Genomic DNA, 18,345 nt, shown 5'->3' with positions numbered 1-18,345 from the left:
CCAGCCTCTCTCTCTCCCCCAGCCTCTCTCTCTCCCCCAGCCTCTCTCTCTCCCCCAGTCTCTCTCTCTCCCCCAGTCTCTCTCTCTCCCCCAGTCTCTCTCTCTCCCCCAGTCTCTCTCTCTCCCCCAGTCTCTCTCTCTCCCCCAGTCTCTCTCTCCCTCCCCCAGTCTCTCTCTCTCCCCAGTCTCTCTCTCCCTCCCCCAGTCTCTCTCTCTCCCCCAGTCTCTCTCTCTCCCCCAGTCTCTCTCCCTCCCCCAGTCTCTCTCTCTCCCTCCCCGTCTCTCTCTCTCCCTCCCCCAGTCTCTCTCTCTCCCTCCCCCAGTCTCTCTCCCTCCCCCAGTCTCTCTCTCTCCCTCCCCCAGTCTCTCTCTCTCCCTCCCCCAGTCTCTCTCTCTCCCTCCCCCAGTCTCTCTCTCTCCCTCCCCCAGTCTCTCTCTCTCCCTCCCCCAGTCTCTCTCTCTCCCTCCCCCAGTCTCTCTCTCTCTCCCTCCCCCCAGGCACGCGCTCTATCTCTCTCGCTCTCTATCTCTCCCCAGGCGCTCTCTCTCTCCCACCAGTCTCTCTCTCTCTCTCCCCCCCCCCCCCCAGTCTACTCTCTCTCTCTCTCTCTCTCTCCACCAGTCTCTCTCTCAATTCAATTCAATTTTCAATTCAATTCAAATTGCTTTATTGGCATGATGACAAGATACATCTTATGTTGCCAAAGCACAGAAAAACATGTATGATTGAACACATAAACGCAGATCTAGAAATTGGGGTGTGGCGCCAAGTTTGCCTGGGCGCAGATTTTTGCACAGCGTTCGGAGCAGTAACGATCGTCAGATATTCAGCCTCAGTGCCCCTAGAGGGAGAAGGGGCGCGGCTCGAGGCGCTCCGTGTCCCTCTTAGGGCGCTGAAAGTGAATTTCACAGCGCAACGTGCCGCAGTGCCACACGCTGCGGCAAGGCACACTGCGGTACTGCAGGCCTTCCTCCCATTGTTAAGGGGGGCGGGCCTGCAGCAGCGCGCACCCCGAACGCGAGTGCCGGCAAAAGTGCCCGGCACCGTGGAGAAGTGCCGGGCTCTCGGGAAACAGCCGGCAATGCTGCGGGGGGCGGTGGGGGGGGGGATCTGGAGGCCGGGGACGGAGGTGCTGGCAGGCGGCCGCCGAAAAAACCGGCCGCCCCGCACCTCCACCTTAACTTGCGCCTCTGCCGGCACAGTAAGGCCCCGTGAACCGGGCGCGGGTAGCGAGCGGCGCAACAGCGGCGTTCGCTACCAAATATCGCGATTGGGGCGCTGCGCACACCGATGACGTCATCGGTGGCGGCGCAGCGCAACAGGCTAACGCCACCATTAGCGCCCCTGCTCAATATCGCGTGAGGCGCAGCCACTGGCGCTACAGCCACTGGCTGCCTCTTTAGGCGCTAACAGGTGGCACTACTCACCCAATTTCTCCCCCACAGTGTATAGACAAATATACCCATGTATACATAAATATGCACACATATAATGTCCCTCTGCTTATGGCAAGCTGTAACATAATTTGCCGCTAAAGTTACGCATTTTCTCTGTTCCCCTAATAGATATGGGAGTTTTTGGTGGTCATTCAAATTTTTGAATTCAGGGCATATTTTTATGAATTTTGGGTAGAAAGTGCCCCTTATGTCCTGATAGTTTCCACAAGTTGTGAGGAAGTGCATCTCTGTCTCCACCACTCCCTGACTGCAGTGAGACCATATCCTGTCCTCTCTGGGCAGCCAGGTCTGCCTGTGTCTGCCTTTTTCGATGGCCAGGCTATGCTCACTAAGTCTGTACATTGTCAAGGTTTTTCTCAGTTTGCTATCTTTTACCATGGTCAGGTATTCAGCCATGGTGTATTGTCTGTTTAGGGCCAAATAGCAATCGAGTTTGTTTTGGGTTTTTGTCGTTTCTGTCCAATAGGTCAAATATTTTTCTTTTTGTTTAGTAATAATTGTGTTGGGTCGAATTCTGTGTGCTAGGATGTCACTGTCCTGGGGCTGATTATTATTAGTAGTGTTAGTAGTTACTTCATTGTATCCCAGGACCAGTTGACTGAGGGGACTCTTCTCTATGATCATCTCTTGGCATTTCAGGGCTCTGTAATGACAGCATTGGGGGTTGCTCATTTTTAGGTGTTTCCAAAATTTGATGGCTCTTTTTTTGGATATTAATTAGTAGTGGATATTGGCCTAGTTCTGCCCTGCATGCATTGTTTGCGGTTTTCCTCTGAGTCCGGAGGATACTTTTACAGAATTCTGCATGCAGGATCTCAATTGGGTGTCTGTCCCATTTTGCAAATTCTTGTTGTGTTAGCGGACCCCACACCTCACTGTCATAAAGTGCAATTGGTTCAATTACTGATTTAAAAATTTTGAGCCAAATGCCAATTGGAATTTCTATTTGGATTGACTTTTTAATGGCATAGAAAGCCCTTCTTGCTTTCTCTTTCAGTTCATTCAAAGCCAAATGAAAATCTCCCGTAGAATTGATTTTTAAGCCTAAGTATGTGTAATTTGTAGTTTGTTCAATTTTAGTTGCTCCTAATGTGAAGTTTATTCTGGGTCCCTGATGTCTGGATCTTTGCTGGAACACCATAACTTTGGTTTTTTGGGGGTTTATTGTCAGGGCCCAGGTCTGACAGAACAACTCTAGCAGATCCAGGTTCTGCTGTAGACCCTCCTCAGTTGGTGAGAGCAGAACCAGGTCATCTGCATAGAGGAGGAATTTAACCTTGGAGTCATATAGGGCGAGGCCAGGTGCTGTAGATTGTTCAAGTAGTTTTGCCAATTCATTTATATAAATATTAAAGAGTGTCGATGAGATAGACGAGTCCTGCGCCACGCCACGCCCCTGTGAGAAATATTTTGTTTGTTTGTCTCCAATTTTAACTGCACATTTATTGTTTGTATACATTGATTTGATTACATCATATGTTTTTCCCCCTACACCACTTTCAGTGAGTTTTAAGAATAGACCGTCATGTCAAATAGAATCGAAAGCCCTCTGGAAATCTATAAAGCAGGCAAAAATTTTGCTTTTGTTTTGGTGAACATGTTTGTCAATTAGGGTGTGTAGGGTGAAAATATGATCCGGTGTTCTATAATTTGGTAAGAATCCAATTTGGCTTTTACTCAAGACATTGTGCTCCTCAAGGAAGTTTATAAGTCTTTGGTTTATGATACTACAGAATACCTTCCCCAGGTTACTGTTCACACAGATGCCTCGATAGTTATTTGGGTCAACTTTGTCTCCACTTTTGTATATGGGCATTATGAGTCCTTTGTTCCAGATATCAGGGAAGTAACCGACACTCAGAACCAAGTTGGAGAGTTTTAGGATAGCCAATTTCATTTTATCGTGTGTTTAAGCATCTCGTTTAGGATGCCATCTGCACCACAAGCTTTTCTTGGTCGCAGGTCCTTGAGTTTTTCAAATAGCTCTTTTTCAGTTATTGGGGAGTCTAACGGGTTTTGGTAATCTTTTATGGTCAGTTCGAGCTTTTCCAATTCTTTACATATTTGATCTTGCTCTGGGCTTAGTGTGTTTTTCTGGTATAATTTTTCAAAATGGTTTTCCCATGTGTCTCCATTTTGAATGGGCAATTCGTCGTGTTGCTTTTTGTGCAATGTATTCCAGTTGTCCCAGAAACAATTAGAATCAATAGATTCCTCAATGGAGCTGAGTTTATTCTTAATATACTGTTCTTTCTTGGTTCTGAGTGTGTTTTTGTATTGCGTTAGTGCCTGACAATAAGCAAGGCGTAATTCCTCGTTTTCTGTTTGTCTGTGTTTTTGGTTTGATATTTTTCTGAGTTTTTTCCTCATGTTATGACAGTCTGAACCAAACCATTTTTCATGGTTTTGTGTTTTGGGTTTACTCTTGCGAGATTTCAAGTTCGACATTGATGCCAAATTATCAAAATATTATTTACGTTATTCACTGCCAGGTTTACGCCTTCTTTATTGTGAGTGTATGTGTTTTCCAGAAAGGTGTCCAAGAGAGATTGAGTTGATTGACTGCTAATTGCTTTCTTTATTTTTCCGTGCTGTTTTGGGCCCATCTGTAGGATTTTTTAATGTTGTACAGCTTACTGGGCTGTGTTTCTGTGTTGGTTGTTTCTGTCCTTTTAAGATACACAGTAATTTGGCTGTGATCTGACAGTGGTGTTAGTGGTTTGACTGTGAATGCTCTGAAAGAGGATGGATCCAGATCCGTAATCATATAGTCTACAGTGCTGATGCCAAGAGGTGAAGAATAGGTCGATCTTCCTAGGGAGTCTCCTCTGAACCTACCATTGACAATGTACAGACCCAGGCTTCAACAGAGCTGCAGGAGCTGCTTTCCATTTGCATTTGTCTGTTTGTCGTAGTTATCCCTGTGTGAATGAAAAGGGAGATCAAAATGGTTATTCCCAAATATGTAATTATTCCCCTGAGTACTGATAAAGTCTGGTTTTTCACCAGTTCTTGAGTTGAGGTCACCACAGATCAACACGTTCCCCTGGGCCTGGAAATGGTTAATCTCCCTCTCAATGTTGGAGAAGGTGTCCTCTTTGAAGTACGGGGATTCTATCGGGGGGGATATAGATTGCGCAATGAAAACATTTTGCATGCTAGAAATGATGTCTGTCTTAATCATAAGTGGTTTTCACCCTTTTTTATAAATTCAATGTAATTCCTAAGCTCTGCTTTAAACCAAATCAGTATGCCTCCAGAGCCTCTGCCCTGGGTTACTCCTGGCAGTTTATTGGAGGGGACCACCAGCTCTGTGTACCCAGGGGGACAACCAGTGGGCCCTTCTCCTCTACGCAAAATGATGATGTCTAGATCTTTGATTTCATCTAGGAACTCTGAGGTCCTGCTCTTTAGGCCAAGCACAGAAGAGCGTAGGCCTTGGATATTCCAGGTTGAGATGCACAAGGATTTCATGTTAAGATTGGTCTTTTACTGTGATAGGTGTATGTGTGTTTGTCGTGTTAAATGAGGAAAAAAGAACATTTCAAGTGTCGAAAAATGCTGAGAATATGTAGCTGCAACTCTTTCTAACAATCATACCCCTTTTTTTTCAGTTGTGTAAAGGGCTAGTCATTATGCTTCCTGATCCATAAGGCGGGAGCAGATGATGCTGAGCATCTGCTTTATGTCTCTCAATGGATTGTCTCTGCCTGTAGTATTGCTTACATCCTGAGCACATCTCCCTCTGCCGGGCTGGGGTGGTCCTGTTCTCCTGGGGGGCAGGAGTGGTGCAGGTTGGACATTGGTGTTGTGCTCTGATGGCGTGTACATCAGTATGCCTCCAGAGCCTCTGCCCTGGGTTACTCCTGGCAGTTTATTGGAGGGGACCACCAGCTCTGTGTACCCAGGGGGACAACCAGTGGGCCCTTCTCCTCTACGCAAAATGATGATGTCTAGATCTTTGATTTCATCTAGGAACTCTGAGGTCCTGCTCTTTAGGCCAAGCACAGAAGAGCGTAGGCCTTGGATATTCCAGGTTGAGATGCACAAGGATTTCATGTTAAGATTGGTCTTTTACTGTGATAGGTGTATGTGTGTTTGTCGTGTTAAATGAGGAAAAAAGAACATTTCAAGTGTCGAAAAATGCTGAGAATATGTAGCTGCAACTCTTTCTAACAATCATACCCCTTTTTTTTCAGTTGTGTAAAGGGCTAGTCATTATGCTTCCTGATCCATAAGGCGGGAGCAGATGATGCTGAGCATCTGCTTTATGTCTCTCAATGGATTGTCTCTGCCTGTAGTATTGCTTACATCCTGAGCACATCTCCCTCTGCCGGGCTGGGGTGGTCCTGTTCTCCTGGGGGGCAGGAGTGGTGCAGGTTGGACATTGGTGTTGTGCTCTGATGGCGTGTACATGGGGATCCTCTCTGGTCCTGGTTGGTGTGGTGGTGGTCTCTGTAGTGGTCCTGGGCTGTACCTCGCTGGGCTCTGATGGCCGGGGGGGGGTGTCCTTTTCCTCTTGGAGTCTGGGTGTGGACCCGGTTAAGAGCGACGTCCTTCAGGGCCTTAGCAAAGACAAGCACTAGCTCCTTGTAGAGATGGACATGGTCGCGAAGACATTTCACATCGAGGGTGGGATGTTGGGCCAGGTGCACGTTTTGTTTTAATTCACAATCTCGTGCTATGCTGGCATTTATCTCGTGGATTGTTCTGTGGTGAAAGTCTTTTCTCAGCAACAGTGTGGAAACAGTGATTCTAGTGTTTGGGAATGTGATGCTTGCCTTCTCAATCACTGTTCGGAGCGATGTTGCCACCCTCTCCTGCTGGGCCCTTAGGTCATTTGTGCCGGTGTGTATTATGATGTGTTGGGGGGAGCCTAATTGGCTTGTAGACAACATTTCCAGGGCTTTGTCTGATGTTGGGCACCAGAGCTTGGCTACTTTATGTTTAGGGAAGAGCTTTTTCTCCAGGAGGAATTTCCCATTTGAGTCTATGAGTATTACAATGTCAGCCTTGTCGGTGTTTACTGGCTGGTGACTCTTGCCTGGACTCACAGGTTGTGTGTTGGACTGGGGGGGTCGTGTCTGGTGTGTGCACTCCTCTTGTGAGCGGCTCGGCTGTGGTTCCAAAGTGGGGGGGGCAGATTGGGCTTCAGTGTGCTGGTTGGTCTGTGTGTCACTCCCTGTAGTGTGGGTCTGCTGCTGTTGCTCAGTGGAAGAGTGCAGCTGCTCAGTAGGGCTCTGCACTGTCTTGTCTCTGGCCTCCAGCTACTGGGCCAATGCCGCTATTTCTCTCCTGTAGCTCTCCCTGTCTTTCTGCAGCTCTTTCACCTGCTTCCCAAGTAAAGTCGCTCTCTCCTGTAGCACTCCCTCTCTTGCTTTTGATCTTGCTTCAGTGCTGAAATGCTGCTTTCTTGATCGCTTTTCAGTTTAAGGACATCCTCTATAAGCTTAACCAGCTCTATCTATATGGGTATGATCTTGTGGCCATTACAGAAACATGGCTGCAGGGTGATAATGCCTGGGAATTAAACATACCAGGTTATTTAACGATCAGGAAGGACAGGCAGGAAGGAAGGGGAGGTGGGGTGGCTATGTTAATAAAGGAAGGAATCACTGTAATACAGAGAAATGATATTGGGTCAAAAGATCAGGATAATGAAACAGTTTGGGTGGAGGTAAGGAATAATAAGGGGAAAAAAACACTAGTGGGCGTAGTCTATAGGCCTCCGAACAGTTGCAACTCTGTTGGACGGAGTATCAATCAGGAAATAGTTGAGGCTTGTAATAAGGGAACATCTATAATTATGGGGGATTTTAACTATCATATTAATTGGACAAATCAAATTGGGCAGGGCTGCCTTGAGGATGAGTTCATTGAGTGTATTAGGGATGGGTTTCTTGAGCAGTATGTAAATGAACCGTCCAGGGGGCAAGCAACCTTAGATCTGGTCCTGTGTAACGAGACAGGATTAATTAAAAATGTCCTAGTAAAGGATCCCCTTGGAATGAGTGACCATAACATGGTTGAATTCCATATTCAATTAGAGGGTGAGAAGGTTGGATCTCAAACAAGCATGCTAAGCTTGAATAAAGGAGACTATGAAGGTATGAGAGCGGAATTGAGTAGAGTGGATTGGGAAAATAGATTAAAGGGTAAGACGATACATGATCAGTGGTGTACATTTAAGGAGTTATTTTACAACTTCCAAAAAATATATATTCCTCTGAGAAGAAAAGGGTGTAAAAGAAAAGACAGCCATCCGTGGCTAAGTAAAGAAATTAAGGATAGTATTCGACTAAAAACAAGGGCATATAAGGTAGCCAAACCTAGTGGGAGGATAGAGGATTGGGAAAACTTTAAAAGACAGCAAAAAATAACAAAAAGAGTGATTAAGAAAGGGAAGATAGATTATGAAAGTAAATTAGCAAAAAATATAAAAACAGATAGTAAGAGTTTTTATAGTTATATAAAAAGAAAAAGGGTGGCTAAAGTAAATGTTGGTCCCTTAGAGGATGAGACCGGGAAATTAATGGTGGGAAATATGGAGATGGCAAAACCACTGAATGAATATTTTATATCAGTCTTTACAGTAGAAGACACTAAGAATATCCCAACACTGAACAAACAGGGGGCTAAAGGGGGGGAGGAGCTAAACACGATCAAAATCACGAAGGAAGTGGTACTCGGTAAAATAATGGGACTCAAGGCGAATAAATCACCTGGACCTGATGGCTTACATCCTAGGGTCTTGAGGGAAGTGGCAGTAGGGATTGTGGATGCATTGGTAATAATTTTCCAGAACTCCCTGGACTCGGCAAAGGTCCCGGCAGACTGGAAAACTGCTAATGTAACACCCTTATTTAAAAAGGGCAGTAGACAGAAGGCTGGAAACTATAGACCGGTTAGCCTAACATCTGTGGTAGGTAAATATTTGGAGTCTATTATTAAGGAGACAGTAACAGGACATTTGGATAATCATAATTTAATAGGACAAAGTCAGCATGGTTTTATGAAGGGGAAGTCATGTTTGACAAATTTGCTGGAGTTCTTTGGGGAAGTAACATATAGGATGGATAAAGGGGAACCAGTGGACGTAGTGTATTTAGACTTCGAAAAGGCATTTGACAAGGTGCCACACAAAAGATTATTGGTTAAGATAAAAAATCACGGGATTGGGGGTAATATTCTGGCATGGCTAGAGGATTGGCTATCTAACAGAAGGCAGAGAGTTGGGATAAATGGTTCATTCTCAGACTGGCAATCAGTAACTGGTGGTGTTCCGCAGGGGTCAGTGCTGGGTCCCCAACTCTTTACAATCTATATTAACGATTTGGAGGAGGGGACCGAGTGTAACATATCAAAGTTTGCAGATGATACTAAGATGGGAGAGAAAGTAGTGAGTGAGGAGGACATAAAAAACCTGCAAGGGGACATAGACAGGCTAAGTAGGTGGGCAGAGATTTGGCAGATGGAATACAATACTGGAGAGTGTGAGGTTATGCACTTTGGCAGGAAAAATCGTAGAGCAAGTTATTATCTTAATGGCAAGAAACTGGAAAGTACTGTAGTACAAAGGGACCTGGGGGTCCTGGTGCACGAAACTCAAAAGGTTAGTATGCAGGTGCAGCAAGTGATTAAGAAGGCCAATGGAATGTTGGCTTTCATTGCTAGGGGGATAGAATATAAAAATAGGGAGGTATTGCTTCAGTTGTACAAGATATTGGTGAGACCGCACCTGGAATACTGCGTACAGTTTTGGTGTCCATACTTAAGAAAGGACATACTTGCTCTCGAGTCAGTACAAAGAAGGTTCACTCGGTTAATCCCGGGGATGGACATATGAGGAGAGGTTGAGTAGATTGGGACTCTACTCATTGGAGTTCAGAAGAATGAGAGGCGATCTTATTGAAACATATAAGATTGTGAAGGGGTTGGATCGGGTGGATGCGGGGAGGATGTTCCCGATGATGGGTGAAACTAGAACTAGGGGTCATAGTCTTAGAATAAGGGGCTGCTCTTTCAAAACTGAGATGAGGAGGAACTACTTCACTCAGAGGGTGGTAGGTCCATGGAATATGCTGCCCCAAAAAGCTGTAGAAGCTACATCATTACATAAATTTAAAACAGAAATAGACAGTTTCCTAGAAGTAAAGGGAATTGAGGGTTACGGGGAGTGGGCAGGAATTTGGACACGAGTCTAGGTTCGGATCGATCATGGCCCTGTGGGTAGCGGAGCGGGCCCTGGGGCCGTGTAGCCTGATCCTGCTCCTATTTCGTGTGTCTAATTCTGTTAGATTCAGGAGATGGTTCTGTGATAGTGGATTGGCGGTTAGGATCAGATCAGCCATGATCTTATTGAATGGCGGAGCAGGCTCGAGGGGCCGATTGGCCTACTCCTGCTCCTATTTCTTATGTTCTTATCTCCAGCTGGGTGAACTGCTCCTTTAATTGTACCGGGGAGCTGTGGGGCCCCAGGGTGTGTGCCTGGTCAGAACTGGAGGGCTCACTCACCTCCTGGCTAGGCTGCTTTACTCCTGGTGAGCTGCAAGTGGTGGGGGGAGTGTGTGTGGCTTTCTCCCTGGTAGTTACACTGGGGCTGGTCCTTCCCTTCTCTGCTAATCCTCTCCGTGTCTGGAAGGCCGTTTCAAAGTCTTTGAGGTTGCCTTGCACCATTATTGTCCTGTTTTTGTGCATGTTGACAGTTGTCGTTTCACTATCAAGGTCCTCTGATTCCCTTATTTTCAGTTTGAACCCATTATTGGTTTTGCTCATGCTGAACACGGGGATAGTGTGTGGTGATTGCTTTGCGCCAAACATCGGACTGACCTGAGTAAAAAATAAGATTACTCATATTCCCATTTTTGTACAAGTCAGCAAAAAGAGTTTCTGGCTTCTCTCTCATCCGCCTTTGCTTGAACTGTTTTCTTGCGTTGTATTTGATGTCATGGGGAAACTGAAAGAGGTTGCTCTTAGTGCAGCACGGGAGCTGCTGCAGCTCTTCTGATTCGCTCATTTTTGCAGGCCCCGGGCTCGGGTTGTTTCTCTCTCCCTACCGTTTCTCTCGGGGTTTTTCTCCGTTTTTGGGCCTCGCTCTCCCGATTTTTCCCCGAGTTTCTTTTTCTTTTTCTTGCGGATTTGTTTTTTTTCCAGGTTTTTTTGAACGTTTTTTTTTCAGTCTATGGTTTATGTTGAAATTAAACTTAAATAGAATTAAATTAAACTTTTCTCGGGTTTCAGGACCTGGGCCCGGTGTTTCCCTCTCCGGACTCTCGGACTTTCTCAGGCCCCGGACTCGCTCGCTCTCCGTGCCCCGGACTCACTCGCTCGCTCTCCGTGCCCCGGACTCGCTCGCTCTCTGTGCCCCGGAGTCGCTCGCTCTCCGTGCCCCGGGCGGGTTTTCTCGCGTCGGTCTCAGGCCCTGGGTTTTCCTCACTCACCAGGCCCCGGCCTCACTCTCCGGGTTCGGGCTGTTTTCCTCGGTCTGGGTCTGGGAGCCGCTGTTTCCCGTTGTTTCTGGGCTGCTCTCCCTCTCCGACCCCGCGGTCTCTGGGCCTCAGTCTCGGCCCGGCCTCTCTGGTTTTTCCCGGGTTTCAGGCCCTGGGATCGGGCTGTTTCTCTCTCCGGACTTCTCACTCTCCAGGCCCCATCCTCACTTTCTGGGCTCGGGCTGTTTCTCAGGGTTTTTCTCTATTTTTGGGCCTCGCTGCCCCGTTTTTGGGCCTTGCTCCCCCAGTTTTCCCCCGAGTTTATTTTTCTTTTTCTCGCGGGTTTTTTCCTTTTTTCCGGTTTTTTTTTTTCTCTCCGGGTTTTTTTTTGGCGGTTTTTTTTCGGTATATGGTTGTGTTGAAATTATGTTGAAATTAAACTTAAATAAAATTAAACTTTTTAAACTTTTAAACTTGAAATTAACTTGAAATTGAACTTTTTTCCCCATTTTTGACGACAAAAAACACAAGTTTCAGGAGCTCATCTTTAGCGGGTCTCTCCCCTCCCCTCCCTCTCTCTCTCTCTCTCTCTCTCTCTCACACTCCCCCAGTCTCTCTCTCTCTCCCCCAGTCTCTCTCTCTCTCTCTCTCTCTCTCTCCCCCCAGTCTCTCTCTCTCCCCCAGTCTCTCTCTCTCTCTCTCTCTCTCTCCCCCCAGTCTCTCTCTCTCCCCCCCAGTCTCTCTCTCTCCACCCAGTCTCTCTCTCTCTCTCTCCCCAGTCTCTCTCTCTCTCCCCCCAGTCTCTCTCTCTCTCCCCCCAGTCTCTCTCTCTCCCCCAGTCTCTCTCTCTCCCCCCAGTCTCTCTTTCTCTCCCCCAGTCCCGCGTGCGCTCTCGTCTCTCTGCCCCCTTTCGATCCTCGCTCTCCCCACCCCAACAGATCCAGTCATCTTCGTACAAAAGCGGGGCCTGTACTGTAGGCCGCAACAGCGGGGTACTTCGCGGCTTCGGTAGAAGAGGATCGGGTGCACATGCGCGGCTCCGCGATACCGCACATGCGCAGAATGCCGCAAAGCCCTTGGTGGCGATAAGCAGAGTGTTTTTATTGGGCCGTTCCAGCTGCTGTCCGGCTCTCTGCACGGCAGCTCGAGGATTAGTGTGTGGGTGCACCTTAGAGGGAGCAGTGGTCTGAATGCGATGATTTTGTAACTTTACTTGGATTGTTATTTAAAAATAAGGGCACATTTTGACCTGTGTATGTGTTTATGGGGGGTTTATCACTTTTTTTCAAAGTAGTTTTGTTAGGAGCCTATTGGAATGCTCATATGTCTCACTGAGATATTTTATTGAAAACAGTGGGTGCTGATTTTACTCGTGTGTGAAATCTGTTCAACTGCAGTCTTTTGTATCAAAGCTGTGTCCTATGTTGGGAAAGGGGAGGGAGGTAACCATGTAACAGAAAACTGTTCTGGTATTGTAATATTGCTTGCTACATATCAACTTCAGTGCCTCATCTAATGAGCATATTTGATGGTTTCTGTTGAAAGTACTGTAAATTGAATGGTGCCAAAAATAGCAGGGGACAAATTCTCCCTAGAATTACCAATTCCAATACATCATTTTGTTTCTGGCTGTGATTTTCTGATAAAGAAATAAAATCACCCTTGTGTTTAAAGCTTTTTGTGGATGAGCAGAAATTTCCTCAAATTAAATATTGTGAAGACCGAAGCCATTGTCTTCAGCCACTGCCACCAACTCCGTGCCCCAGCCACCGACTGCACCCCCCTCCCTGCCCTTTGTCTGAGGCTGAGCTCGACTGTTCGTAACCTCGGCATCCTATTTGACTCTGAGCTGAGCTACCAACCCCATATCTTCTCCATCACCAAGACTGCCTACTTTCACCTCCATAATATTGCCCATCTCCACCCCAGCCTTAGCCCATCTGCTGCTGAAACTCTCATCCATGTTTTTGTTACCTCCAGACTCGACCATTCCATTCCCCTCCTGGCCGGCCTCCCAGCCACCCTCCATAAACTTCAGTTCATCGAAAACTCAGCTGCCTGTATCCTAACTCGCAGCAAGTTCTGGTCACCCATCATCACCCCTGTGCTCACTGACCTACATTGGCTCCTAGTCCAACAACGCCTCAAATTTAAAATTATATTCCTACGCTTAAGGCGCTATATAAATGTAGCTGGTGCTTGCAGCTAGCTTGAACACACATAAAATGTAAGTTGTTTTTGAAGCAGTCATAAGTCTGTAAACAATATTAGCAAGACCACTTTCTGCTATTTAGTGGAGGCATTAACTCATTTATTTTAAATGATTTACCGTCTTCATAAAATAGTGGCGAGTGGGAATTCAGATGATCGCATTAAGCATTTGTACGCTATTAGTCCATGCATAATTTCAGGGCGATTATCTTTATTGGTTACAACCTTCCTGTTCTAGGCTCTGAAAATTCTGAGCAAACAGCTGGACTGAATTAACAAAATGAATACCTTCGACACACAGTCACCAAGTTACGTGTGGTATGATTTCAATCACACGGCATAAATTCCACTGGTGCTTGCAGCTAGCTTGAACACACATGAAATCCCGCCCCCTTGTTTACATTTTCCATTGCCATATTTGGCCAGTGTGAAGTCTCATGCATATCTTGTAAGACCAGTCACCTTCAGTGGGAGGAAAGCGCACAGTATAATGTAAAATCAGGGCCCCTTTCCAATGCTGTTGCCTCACTGTAAGCCTGGAGTGCAGTAATTCTGCCTAAAGCGGCACTCTGTAGAGGAACCTTTCATACCTGCAGTAATGAAACACAGTGTGAAAGGTAAGATCATTGTATTAACTTCAATCATGGTTTGTAAAGCTTGTGTGTTTGGAGGTAGGGGGGGGGAGAAAGAATGAAAATGGGACAAGCCAAAGCTTAAAACAAACGTTCTTGCGAAAAGGAATGTAGTAATGAACATGCCCAGAGTTGCCTCAGTGTGCAAATATTTCTACAAAATGTTGGTTTAACTGATTTCTCTGAACTACACACCACCTCGTCGGATCAATTACTTATTCTTACTGTGAGTTTTGTGCTGTTTGCAAGTAGGGGATAGCATGTGGATGAGGCCCAGACATGTTTACCTAGCTGGAATCATTTTGCCTCTATTTTTACAAGTGTTGAGTGAGTGGCAAAAGGATAGCTGGAGGACGTGTTATCAGCTTGAAATGCCTTTATTTAGTTTACTTCTATTTGGGTTTTGTGGCAGGATGCTTCAGCCAAAAAAGGATTAAAACGATGACAGCACTGTGTAAAAGGAAGAGAACAGATTTTTATTTTTAATAATTTCAGTCTAGTGGTTTAATGATGTTACGATCAATTTTTCTACTTGAATGTGAACCAGACATGTTCCGGCATTATTCAAAACACTGACATCTTTGAACTTGGTTAATCTGTAATTTGGGCATTCCGTCATGCAAACAAAATTGTGAAATGTACACATCTAGAGAGAGAGTTGACAATTCATAATGAGAATAAAAATATTCCAAACGCTCTGTCTTATCCTTTGCCTAGTATAGAGTGTGACGGTGACTCTGAAAGTTCTTGGTTCCCAGTTGGGGGAGGGCTGTTGGGTGAAATGAAACAAATTAAGAACGTTGCGTCTCTAAAGAACCTATCACTACTGCATTAAAGAAAATGTGCCATTTCCACAGGAATGGGTTAATTGCTATGAACGCAGGAGCAGATGAAAATGATTTTTATGCATCTAATTAGCAGTATTTGGAAGTAAAATACAGGATGGTAATTCTTGTAAAGTTTAACTGTGGAATAATGCCATCTAGAGGACAGGTAGCAGGTGATGTTTACAATATACATTACTCTCAAAGCTCATATTCATGAAGATCTTGTGTTATGTGGCACTACTTTTTTCCAGAGGAATAGGAAACCATGTACTCTAGAAAAGGCTTGGAATTAATGTAATTTTTGCTTTTGCGGCTTATGACACACTAACGCTTTAATTGGATTGCTGCTTTTTTTTCCCCTTCAGTTTTCTCCCCTGATCTGCTACCACATGTTGTCGTTTTCTGGCAGCCTTCCAATACCTTACTCAAATTCTTCTTCTCTTTGGCTGTGGAAGGCATCACAGTTGAATCTTGTCATCAACTGATATCAAGCAGGGATCGGACTTATTTATATGCTTTTGTTTGCCAGGCAGCATATTTACTCACTAAGCCTTTGGGAGAGCCTGTTCTTTAAATCACCCTCTATGTAGCCAGGGGACATCTTTTCAGCCTAGTACATTTGAAACTCCCAGCTGAAGAATATATTAAAGTTTCAGAATTAAACCTGTTGAGCTTGAGTAATTGTAAGTCCTTGGGACATGACTCCTATTGACTTTATCATAACAGTCACATGAATTTACATGCAGAGAGCTGAATTATACAGTGATCAGATGTAGTCCATCAGTATTACAGATTAAAGGACTACCTGCTACAGGTAAGGAAATAGAAAATAAAATGGCATTTGACTAATTGGAAATATTGGCCCTGAAATTAGGATCGGGTGCTTGCCGCGCGTGCAAGCCCCCGATCTGCACTCACCCTGCGCGCCGACATCTGAAGCCCGGGCCTGCTCGCATTTCCTGTCACTGGCCCGGTTCAGATGTCGGCGCGATGTGCTTACCTGATCCAGCGGCGTAGTTAGTGCGATGTGCCGGCTGGGATCAGGTGAGCACTGTGCAGCCAATCAGGGGAGGGGAAACTCATTCATGAGTTTGACAGAAAGAGCTGTCTAACTCATGAAAAGTATGGGCTGCCAAAACACTACTTTAACTTTAAATAAAATTTTAAAAAACATCCCACTGATTATATTAACTATAAATAAGTTTAAAAAACTGTTTTAAACAATTAATCAATTTTTTGTAAAAAATAAAGTTTTAAAAAATAGGGTCTAAAACTAAACTTACCTTACTGTAAATTCTTTAAAAATAACAAACCTGTGGGAAAATAAATTCTACATTGTACTAAAAGCCCACTTACCTGTAAAACTAAATACTTACGTCTGTTTTTTCCACGCGTAAAGACCGGAGGCCTTTACACTCGGGCAACTCTGGGGGGAAAAAAAAAGGAATTTCACTGCGCACGCGCTGCCTGTGCAGTCGCGCGCGTTCTGCCTCTTAACCCCTTGGGTCAGAGGACAGGAAATGCCGGTTTTCAGCGCATGCGCTGTGCATGCTGAAAACCGGCAATTCCTCCGGGCACACGCGTGAGTACCCCGTCCGTACTCACGCGTTGTGCCCAGAATTACTGGGCCATTGACATCTCCGAGTATATCACTGGGAAAACACGGTGTACTTTTGTGCAATGCCACAAAGTAACACAATAATAATGCCCTCCAGCAAAAGCGTGCACTGTCATTATGACTAGTAATTCCTTAGCTATGGTGCCTTGAGGGGAAAAAAGATCATTTGCTTGTCACTTTGATTGCATCTTTATATAAGATTCATAGAGGATATGTCAGCAGTAAAATATGATAACTATCTGTAGTCACAAGGTTGACTGGATAACTCATGAGAAAGGATGTTCCAAATAAATTATGGTTAGTCACACACGTGGAGATATTTGTCGTAACTTGCTGCTTGCTAGGACCTATTTTAAAAAGTGAATCAAACATTTTCTATTTATGAATTCCATCTGGAAGGCCTGGAGTGAAAAATATTTAATGATAAATGCAAGTTTCAACTTGTATTTCAATAAGGAATGCTAGCTTAAAATTGTGAAACTCACTTCCAGCAAAAAATATTTTTAACGTGAAATAAATTGAAGCTTATAGCTCTGAGTGATGCTCCAAGCTTGTGTACTCAGTCTAGCAAAGACCGCCTTGTACATATGTGCCTTTCTTTTGCATAGTGGCTCTGTTGAGTACAAAAAGTGCTAAGTGAACATTACTGATTGATTTAAAATCAGTCTGGGAGCTTAAAAAATATATATTCTCTTGATGATAGTGCAATCTTTGAAGCATAATTAAAATGAAAAGTAGGTATTTGTTGAGTTTAAGGTAATGTTGGAGCAGGTTTTCACAACAGCATTTTCATTGACACCTCATGATATTGGGTGTTTAATGTCATTACGCTTTGTTAAGTCTTTTTTCTTCTTTCTTATCCTAGTGTCACACACCCAAGGGCCAATCGATGGAAGCCTCTATGCCAAGGTACGAAAGAAAAGCTCCTCTGAGGGCAACATTCCTATTGGTGGTGCTCCTGTGACGACGGGACCTGACCAAATTGACCACACTCTGTCAGTCAGCAGTGACTCTGGAAACTCTACAGCCTCCATAAGAACAGACCGAACAGAAGAGCACTTGCCACCAGGCGTCAAGCGAGGCCTAAGCCTACAAGAGAAGGCTGAGTTGGACAGGCTTTTAAGTGGATTTGGGCTGGAGAATTCTGTACAATTGAAGGATATGACTGAAACAAGAGTAAAATACAGTGGGGTACGTCACATTGTACCAGCTCAGGTTCATGTGAATGGTGAACTGAAAGCGAAGGACAGGGAGACTGACATTTTAGATGACGAAATGCCAAGTCATGATCTGCATAGTGTGGACAGCATAGGGACTCTTTCGTCTTCAGAAGGCCAACCATCAAACAATCTGGGAAACTTCAGTTTTCACAAGAGCAGTCAGAATTCTTTGCTATCAGATGGATTTGGAAGCAACACTGGAGATGATCTGCATAATGCTGTTGTACCGGATCTTGGTATAGGAACAGAAACTGTGTATGACAGAACTTTTGTTGGAGTTACTGAGGCAAAGAATGCCTTTCAGCGACCAAGAAACCCTTCACTGTCAACACAACCACAGGGTTATAATCAGAGCAATTATTCAACTCAAACCTGGGTGCGACAACAGCAGATGGTTGCTGCTCAACAGTATACCTATCCAGCAGAAAATGATTTGAGGTTTGCAATGGTGGGCACTGGAGAAGATCAGACCAGAACACAAACAACACCCAAACTTCCTGATACTCCCACAAGAGGGTCTAGCAGTAGGGATGCTGTGCAGAGGGGGCTTAGTACATTATCAGGAGACAATAAGTTACAAGACCACCAAACCTCTGAGGTCTTGTTTGAACATGAAAAGCAAGGTCTCAAACCTTCTGAGGTTGATCAGACTACTGAAGGTACAGGGTTGGGATCTAAAGAGCAAGATTTGTCGTCTTCTCCAACTTTGGATATTGATCAGTCAATTGAACAACTCAATAAACTGATAATGGACCTAGATCCTACATTTGTGCCAATTCCTACTCGTGTTAATTCTGTAAATAAAGGCTCTCTTATCAAGGAAGACGTCGTCCTGCAAGGAAGCAGCGGTGTGAATCCAGGGTCCCGAGAACAAACTGAAAAGGTTTCTGGAAGTGACTGCCAACAAGGTAAATTAATTGGATAGTCAGCTTGTAAGGTCCCTGAAAGCAG

At 45.0% G+C, this 18,345-nt stretch overlaps 1 protein-coding gene across 10 annotated transcripts in view; it reads left to right on the top strand.

Annotated features, from left to right (window-relative positions):
• The window catches only part of tns3 (tensin 3), a 532,570-nt gene that overhangs the window by 421,599 nt on the left and 92,626 nt on the right, over positions 1-18,345 (top strand). For all 10 annotated transcript variants that reach the window (XM_085988093.1, XM_085988094.1, XM_085988102.1 and 7 more), the window contains one exon: positions 17,040-18,302. In XM_085988093.1, coding sequence (XP_085844219.1) covers positions 17,040-18,302 — 1,263 coding nt within the window. The remainder of the gene's footprint in view (positions 1-17,039; positions 18,303-18,345) is intronic.

This window comes from Somniosus microcephalus, chromosome 5, assembly GCF_052327205.1.
Source record: "Somniosus microcephalus isolate GS21.2 chromosome 5, FLI_Smic_1.0, whole genome shotgun sequence".
Lineage (NCBI taxonomy): Eukaryota > Metazoa > Chordata > Chondrichthyes > Squaliformes > Somniosidae > Somniosus > Somniosus microcephalus.
This window is presented reverse-complemented; position numbering and strand designations above follow the sequence as displayed.